General features: G+C 51.9%; 1 protein-coding gene across 1 annotated transcript; it reads left to right on the top strand.

The window, feature by feature from the left end:
* Positions 1-6312: 6312 nt before the first annotated feature.
* On the top strand, positions 6313-7768 carry LOC101633497 (melanoma-associated antigen 8-like). The gene is made up of 3 exons (XM_004685971.1): positions 6313-6381; positions 6583-6613; positions 6765-7768. Exons 1-3 carry the CDS (start codon positions 6313-6315, stop codon positions 7766-7768), a joined length of 1104 nt encoding a protein of 367 aa, XP_004686028.1.
* Positions 7769-8633: the final 865 nt, after the last annotated feature.

Raw genomic sequence — 8633 nt, 5'->3', positions numbered from 1 at the left:
TCTGTACGCATAAATAAGTAAATTAAAAAAAAATGCTTCACACCATTCCAATTTCTTTAAAATTATTGGCATTTTTTTCCTGTGGCTTTACATAGCTTCTATCCTAGAGGACGGTCATGTGTATTTGGTAAATATATGCACTCTTCTGGTTTGGGGCATGGGGGTCCTGCAGCTGTCTATTATGTATAGTTAGTTCATGTCCTTATCCAACAAGAAGTGAAAGAAGAAGTCAAGAGTAAATGTGAATTTAAAAGTTCTCAAAACAAACAAGAATGGAATCATAGCATAGTCAAGCATATGGGGGTTTTGTAAAGGCAGTTCTAAGAGGCATGTTTGTGGAGATAAATACCTACAGTAAGGAAAAATGGAAAATCAGAAATAACCTAACTTTATGCCTCGAAGAACTAGAAAACAACAAATTACACCCAACACTAGCAGGAGGAAGAAAATAATAAAGTTAGAGAACAAATAAGTGAAATAGGAAGCAGTAAAACAGGAAAGATCAATAGCACTAAAAGGTTTTTTTAAAAAAGATAAACAAAAATTAACAAACCTTTACCTAGACTATGAAAAAAGAAATGAGTCAAATAAAATCAGGAATGAGTGAAGACATATTACAATTGATAACATAGAAATACAAAGGATCATATAAGGCTACTATGAATGATTATACACCTATTATTTTTTAATATTTATTTATGCACACAAGAATTGGGGTGTAGGCCAGAGGCATAGGTGGTGATAGGCTTCATCTGAGACAGAGTGGGGAGCAGAACAGCCAGATCCACTGAAATCCACTGCTGAGGAGAGCAGCAGGCGGGTCAGGAGAGGTCTGCCGCGCCCTGTGGGTCACTCCCTGGCCGGGGATTGAACTCATGCTGCAGTGGCTGCGGAATGCCTCATAGTGCTGTGCTTTAACCCGTGGTGCCACAGGAAAGGGTCCATATACCTAACTATTATCAGAAATTGTTAAGTTTCTTGTAACAGGACTGAGTCATAAAAAACAAAATCTGAACAGACCAACCACAAGAAGTAAGGAGTTCAATAAGCAAAGCTCTGGACCAGGTCGTTCCACAGATAATCTCTATTCAGCATTTATAATACTCTTCAAATCAGATTTAAAAGTAAGAAGAGGGGGCCCTCCCTGGTGGCGCAGTGGGTTAAAGCACAGCACTAAGAAGCTTAAGCCACTTGAACATGAGTTCGATCCCCGCCTGCCCCGGAGGTGACCACATGGCGCGGCAGACCTCTGCTGACCCGCCCGCTGCTCCCCTCAGCAGTGTACTTCATCGATCTGCCTGTCCTGCTCTCCCCAATCTGTCTCTGGTGAAGCCTCTCACCCTCCGCATCTCTGGCCTGTACCCCAGTTCTGTATGAATAAATAAATCTTTAAAAAATATATATATATATATAAAAATATATAAAAGTAAGCATAGGAACTAGATAGACGTACAAATAAGCCAGCTTGAAAAAGTGCTCAATTTCCATCATCATCAGGGAAATGCAGATGGAAATCACAATGAGATAGCACATCGTACCTGAGGAAAGGCTAGCATCAAAAGTGCAAGAGATGAAAGTGTTGGCTGGCCAGGATGTGGAGAAAAGGGACTCCTGCGCACTGGTAGTGGCAGTGCAGACTGGCACCACTATTACAGAGCTCTAGTAGTATTAAACAGCATCATTATATTAAAAATAGGGTCTCAGCTGGTCAAATGGGCAGAGCTGACAGGAGGCCTTTTCCAACCAAATCTTTTTTTTTAATTGTAATAGTTTATTTTTACATCATTTTGTGCCCTTTTCCAGCTCAGTTGTCATCCCCTTGGGCTTCCCATCACCAAATCACCCGTGTGCCATCACCACAGTCCCGTGCACTCCCCCCACCCGCATTTTTGATCCCATTCCCCGCTCCACCCCCAGAAAATGTCTCTGGCATATAGTAGTTCATTATTCTTATTATTTTCTCTCCTGGTCCTTTGTACTCCTGCTATGAGTGAAACCATCCGGTATTTTTTCCTTTTCTTTCTGGCTTATCTCACTAAGCACGATCTTCTCCAGCTCCATCCATGTTGTATCTCACTAAGCACGATCTTCTCCAGCTCCATCCATGTTGCTGCAAAAGGCATGTGTTTCTTTTTTTTTTTTTTTTTTGGTTGCTGAGTAATATTCCACTGTGTGTATGGACAACATCTTTTTCATCCAGTCATCCACTTTTGGGCATTTGGGCTGTTTCCATGTCTTTCCAGTTGTGAATAAAGCAGCAATAAACATGGGGGTGCAGGTGTCTTTTTGAATCAGTGCTTTTGTGTCTTTGGGTAGATTCCTAGGAGTGGGGGATTGCTGGGTCCTATGGAAGCTTCATGTTTCACAGTTTGAGGAACCTCCAAACAGCTTTCCATAGTGCCAACCAAATCTTTGTAGTGAAAGAGTTCAGAGCCAAGATGAGGGCCTCGCGAGTGAGGACTGGAGGGTTCACTCTCCCCTCTGTGTATTCAAAGACTCCAGTTCTAAACCTGTGACAGTTCTGTGGGACACAAGGGCACGGAGGTGGGTGTGATGGCCTTCTTGGTTGTCTGGAAGGTGAGGTCCTCAGTCTGGGAGGCAAATTCATGTAGGCAGAGGAAGAGATCTCAAACTGCCCAGAACAGAGGAGGTCCTGAGGGAGGGCAGATGGACCCACTTCCTACCAGGGCACCTGAGTGTAGGAGCTGGGAGTCAGTCCCAGAGAGGGGGCTCTTTGCTGACTGAAGTCAAGGCAAGGACTTCCAGGAAGGACCAAAGACAGTAAAGTCCAGACCAGAGAGGAGCCTGCTGCTGTCAGAGTGCAGGGAAGACCACACAGCGCCTTGACTCTGCACTGGGTCTCGGAGAGATTATGGACTCGATCTAAGGAGCAGAGCCTCTGGTCCACTGAGTGGGGGGACATATGCTTCACCGGCATTCAAGGTGAAGACTCTGAGAGAGTCTAGTGGGACCCAATTCCTCCATGTGGAGCTGGGGGCGGGGGGAGTCTAACGGTAGCAAAATCAGGTCTGCCTAAGGAGATAAGGCCACATGCTTCAGGTTGTGGACCCCGAGGGAGGATGGAGGACAATGAACTCCAGGACTGAGGGGACCCACGATGCCTACCCTTCTTGTCAGAGAGTAGTGCTGAGCACATGGCATTCCGGCATCAGCACCCTGACCTGTAGTCACTGCAGACTTGGTATAAAGAGCCTCAGTTTAGCAGAGGAAGTTTCCAGGTCCTCCCGTGTTAACGTGAGCGCTTTGAGGTTGACCATGGAGCTGCACACCAATTAGGCTTCTCTTGAAGTGCCCGGAAAACTCAGGGACAGTCAGGTGGGTTTGAGGGACAGTGATGCAGGGCAGTAAGAGCCGCACTAGGCCCCGCCAGGATTGTAGCTGGGACCTAGAGCGGGGGAGGACCAGGAAGCAGAGAGAGACCCTTGCTCTGGGAGGCACTGCGGCAGGGGAGCAGGTGACCTACTTTTATTGTGCTTTCACATTTTTGCCAAAGTTCTTTATTCATTTGGGGCAGATCAACTATATCTCTCCATCTCTGAATTTCTTTGCAGTGTCTGTTTAAAACGAACTTTAATTTTAGGGTAGTTTTGGATTTACAGCAATATTGCAGAGATGGGGCGCAGCACCCTAAGCACACAGCAGGTGGAGCTGTGGAAGACACTTCTCGTGGATGGAGGTTCAAGAGTGAACCCTACTGCCCTAGCTGGTCCCCTCAGAAGCGCAGCCTCCCCAGCGCAGCCCCACTGCTCAGCTCCTCAGTGATGATCACTGTGAGGACACCAGGTGTCCAAGTCGGGGAGTCTACTGGTGAGGAGCCTCCGAACTGCTGCGCTGGCTGTGCCCACCATCCGGGGCACGGCAGTTTCCCACCCAGCGCCTGTCTTGGGACTCAGCTGCTCTCTGAGGGGGCGGGTCGGGGACTGAGGACTGGGGGACTACCTAGAACGTATTACATCTTCAGAAAAGGGAGAACCCACAAAACAGGCTCCACCAGATAAAATTTCTGAGGTCCCTCCATCCCCCCGGGCAGGGTGTTTAGGGTGATACTCAACCATTCCCCCTCTTCAGGGAATTTTAAGAGTCAGAGGTTTGTTTTCAGGGGTACACACTCAGGTGACAGAGGACAGGCCCGGCCCCTGGTGAGTAAAGGCAAAAATCAGAAGGAGGACAGAGAAGTCCAGCGGAACCCATTTCTGCCCCTCCTGGCGCCGGGGGACCCCAGGCGTTCTGCAGCGGATGTGACGTCGACTGACTTCCGCTTGGTGATTTGACAGCCTTGGTCTGAGGGGCAAGGCCCAGTAAGCAGAGGGAGAGACCCGGTCCTGACTCCGTCAAGGTGAGGACTAGAGGAAGGACTGAGATACTGGCTGTGTTAAATATGTGCGGGACTCGGGCAGGGTGGTCAGGATGAATATTCTCCATCCCCGCCCCCATCGTCAGGGAACTGCGGAAGTCAGAGACTTCATCTGAGGGATGCAGGCTCTGGTGGGCAGGCTTTGGGGACCATCCCTGACTGAATCCTGTTAGGATTCTGAGGGAGAACTGAGTGGGCCCCAGGAAACCCCTCTCCAACACTGACGATAGCCCTGGGGGGACTCTGAAGTGTTGTGCAGCTGTAACACCCACTAAGTTCCTCCCTTAATGTCTGCGATGTGAGCATCCTGATCTAGAAGGTGGCTTCAGGTAGGTAAGTGGGGGAGCCCAATCCTACTTGAGTCCTATAAAGACCAACAGAGGCCAAAGGGGAACCACAGATGCTCCCCATAGAATACCTGAGCAATCCAGTAGGGTTGCCATGGTGATGATAACTCCCCACCTTCTCAGAGAACTTAGGGAGTCAAAGCCTTGGCCTAGAGGATTTTGAGGGAAGATTGAGGACCTGGACCTGCGAACTGAGAAGACCTCACAAACTCCCAAACCTGTGGTCAGTTTTGCACTGGCCATTTGTAGGCCTGACTTCTGGTTCTGAGCTACTGGGGACTTAGTAGTAGAAGCAGGGGAGTCTGATCAGCAGAAAGGGTATAGAAGAGACCAGTTCCTGTCCAGAATTAATGGGAGGCTTTGAGGGAGGACTGAGAGACCCAGGGACCACAGAATCTGCTGGCAGTCATGGCAGAAATCAAGGCAGGATAGCCACTTGTGGTGTTTCCTAACTTCTACATTAGGGATGAAGAGGGACTAGGAACTGGATCTAAGGCGTAGGGCCTCATAACAACAGAGCTGGGGGCAGGGAGGGACAAAAACCTCACTTGGAGGAAGGTGAAGACCTGAGGGAGGACCTTGGAACCTAGAGCTGAGAGACCTCACAAAGGTCTACCAATGATGTCAAACCTGGCGTCCTGACTTCTGCATCCGGGTCTGGCTGAGGGACTCTGGGCACCTGGTATAAGGAGCCTTAGGTCAATACAGAGGTTCCAGGCCCTTCTTGAATCGAGGTGAGGACCCCAGGGAGGACCCCAGAACAGTGTCAGCACCGGGAGGCCCTGGAGCCACTCCACAATGGGGCTTCTGAACCCCCCTGAAAATCTCAAGGAGGGCTGGGGTTTGGGGCAGGGGTGTCGTCAGGGGGCCTTGGTGGATGGAGTGTGGCCTCAGCTTGGCAGAGGGAGGAAAGCAGGCCCCTAGGGAGGACAGCCCGATGGTGCAGTGGAAGGTCCCGCCTGCCCTAGAGAGAGCACGGAGTCCCCCTGTGCCCTGTCTCAGCCAGGAAGGACCCAGTCACTAGTGGCCCAAGTGCAGGTTCCTGTGGACCATGGTGGGAAGGGGGGAGGCCACAGGGAGTGAGGTCTTGCCAAGGGGGTGTCGAGTCATCCTGCAGAGGGGGTGGGGCAGACCTGGTGGGAATGAGGATAGCTAACCCATCCCAGGACAGAGGGGCCGCACCTGACAGTCTCTTCTGATCACTGTGTTTGGGGGAGCGGGTGGAATTGGCCTCCTCATCTTCCTTTTGTGATGTCAGGGAGGAGATTATCTTGTCTGAGAGGACCACGCCAGGTCATTAGGGGAGCTACATCTTGTCACCTGAGATAGGAGTTTGTGAAGTCCTGTGGAGAGTCCAGGTGAGGACCTTGAGAAAGGAATGATTATACCTCAAATTCTAGGTCAAAGTGGGGGGTCTTGGGATACTGGGATGCCCCTCCTGCCAGCCATGGGAACCCAGGGCAGGGCTATCGGGCTGGGTCCCAGCTCCGAGGTCAGGAGGGAAGCGCTTGGTCAGCGGGTCTGGACTCCGGCCAGCTGAGGGAATCCCAGGCCCTGGCAGGGCTCCAGGTGAGCCCCCAGCATTCCGCCATGCAGGACCCTGGAGCTCTGGGCAAGTGTGGCCAGATGAGGGGCCCTTGTTGCTGTGTTCTGCCTCAGGTGCGTGGCCAGTTCTGAGTTTTACATCAGGCCCTCAGAGGGGCACTAGGAGGAAGGTGAGGCTACCGAGCGAGCACAGACCGAACCTGTGACTCCAGAAAAGAGGAGCCCACAGTTTTTGAAACCGCCCCCCCCAGTCAGCCTAGAGCCTCGGGTTTGTGGCACCTGCACCCTGAAGAGCCATCTCACTTTCTCCTTCAGGTTCTTGGGGTCATCCCCCAGGAAGACAGGGGTGAGGCCCCAGAGCGCCCCTCAGTGCCTGTAAGTCACCATCGTCAGCCCCGTCCAGGGTGTGATTCTCAGCAGAGGCCGCGCCCTCCTCTACCCACAGGCCCCGGGATCCTTTGAGCCACCTCCTGCCACGCCTACCCATTATCCTGCAGGTGTCATCATGCCCATGGACCAGAAGGATGAGTTCAGCAAGCTTCAGGTAGACCATCAGGAGCCAAGACAGGCCCACAACCTGCAGGATGAGGCTTTCTTACAGCTGCCCTGGGCTGAGGATGAAGAGGAGGTCACTTCCACCTCCTCCTCCTCTTCCACTGCCTCCTTTTCCTCCCCTGTCCTGTTCCAGGACTTCTCAGAGGAGGAGGCCGCTGCCTGGACTCTTAGTGCTCCCCAAAGCTCTCCCAGTGCCTACCCTAGGGCTCTGGCTGACACGCTATGGAGCCAATCCCAGGAGAACACCAGGAACCTGGGTGACGACGGGCCAGGCATCTCGCAGGAGCTAGCAAGAGCCTGGGCCTCCTATGAGGAAGAACTGCATGAGAAAATGGCTGACCTAGTATGGTTCTTGCTGCTAAAATACCGTACCAAAGAGCCAACCAGCAAGGCTGAGATGCTGATAGAAGTGCTCAGGAATGACTACGAGCACTTCCCGGTGATATTTAGCCATGCTTGCGAGTGTGTGCAACTGGTCTTTGGCCTTGATGTGCAGGAGGCTGACCCCGGCAGCCATTCGTATGAACTGTCCATCACCCTGGGCCTCACGTACGATGGGCTGCTGAGCCCCGAGCAGACCATGCCCAAGACAGGCCTGCTGGTCATCGTCCTGGGCGTGATCCTCCTCGAGGGGTACTGCACATCTGAGGAGCACATGTGGGAGACTCTTGGGGTGATGGGAGTGTGCGCCGGCAGTGAGCACTTCATATACGGGGAGCCTCGCGAGCTCCTCACTGAAGAGTGGGTGCAGGAGCAATATCTTGAATACCGGCAGGTTCCCCACTCTTATCCCGCCCGCTACGTCTTTATGTGGGGCCCCCGGGCTCATGCTGAGACAAGCATGATGGAGGTCTTAGAGCGCTTCCTCAAGATAAATAGCTTGGATTCCCGTTGCTTCCTCGCTTTTTCAGAAGAGGGTATGGGCCAAGAGGAAAACGAACCCTGAGCCAGACTAAAGAGAGCAGCGGGGGCTGGGGGAGGGGGGAAGTTAGGGAACAGGGTGCAAAGAATGTTTGGGGTTTTCTCTGTGATGACTTGAGAACTGATAATTCATTAGAAATTTTTTCAAAGCTCCTTAAAAATGTTAATGAAATTCACCATCTATATTTATGAATTAACATTGCTCACACCAGCGTGAACTTACGTAGTCCAAGAGAGAGATCTCTGCTATTTTGTGAAACAATTGATGATCCTTCCATCTTAGTTTGTGATGCAAGCCTAGTTAACTTTTCATTGCAATAAGAATTGCCTTGCCATGTAAAAGAACTTAATGGTAAAATGGACAGTCAAAACAGAGAAATAAAAGTAAATCACACCAAATTCTTGGCTTCCTAACTTTTCTGTGCCATGCTATAAAATAAAATATGGATGTGTCTGTGTCGCGTGGGCTGTTCGGGGAGGAGAGACGCGTCCACGGGAGCCCCGCTCTGGCCAGGCCTGCCCTCACCGGCCCTGAGCCTCTGCTCCTTGGAAGCGCTCGGGACCTGGAAGTTCCTGGGGGGACACGAGGACTGGGTGTGCCCCGCCCACAGTGCCGGGGTAGGAGCCGCAGTCAGGAGCAAGGGGGTGACATGTCCCCCGGAGACAGGAGTCAGGCGGGCAGGACAGGCCTCAGGGAGAGACATCAGTCTAACACACGTCCCCGGTAGCCTGGGGCTTAGGGACCTGTAGTGCCCGCCCGTTTCGCAGGTGAAGAGCCTGGGCCACAGAGCAGGGTCCGGTCCAGCACCGCGTGACTAGGCAGGCAGGAGGCAGGAGCCGCGCCCAGGCCCCTGCCCACCCAGCCCGAGGCCAGGCCGACCTGCCTCCTA

This window comes from Condylura cristata, unplaced genomic scaffold, assembly GCF_000260355.1.
Source record: "Condylura cristata isolate star-nosed mole 26May11 unplaced genomic scaffold, ConCri1.0 scaffold00019, whole genome shotgun sequence".
NCBI classification, from domain to species: Eukaryota; Metazoa; Chordata; class Mammalia; order Eulipotyphla; family Talpidae; genus Condylura; species Condylura cristata.
The sequence above is the reverse complement of the archived record's forward strand: the minus strand, read 5'-3'. Positions and strand labels throughout refer to the sequence as shown.

Excerpts from the sequence above, each read along its gene's own strand:
- LOC101633497 (XM_004685971.1), top strand. The coding sequence starts at position 6,313 with ATGCAGGACCCTGGAGCTCTGGGCAAGTGTGGCCAGATGAGGGGCCCT. Across the intron at positions 6,382-6,582 it reads GTTGCTGTGTTCTGCCTCAG|GTTCTTGGGGTCATCCCCCA; the intron begins GTGCGTGGCCAG and ends TTTCTCCTTCAG. Across the intron at positions 6,614-6,764 it reads CATCCCCCAGGAAGACAGGG|GTGTCATCATGCCCATGGAC; the intron begins GTGAGGCCCCAG and ends ATTATCCTGCAG.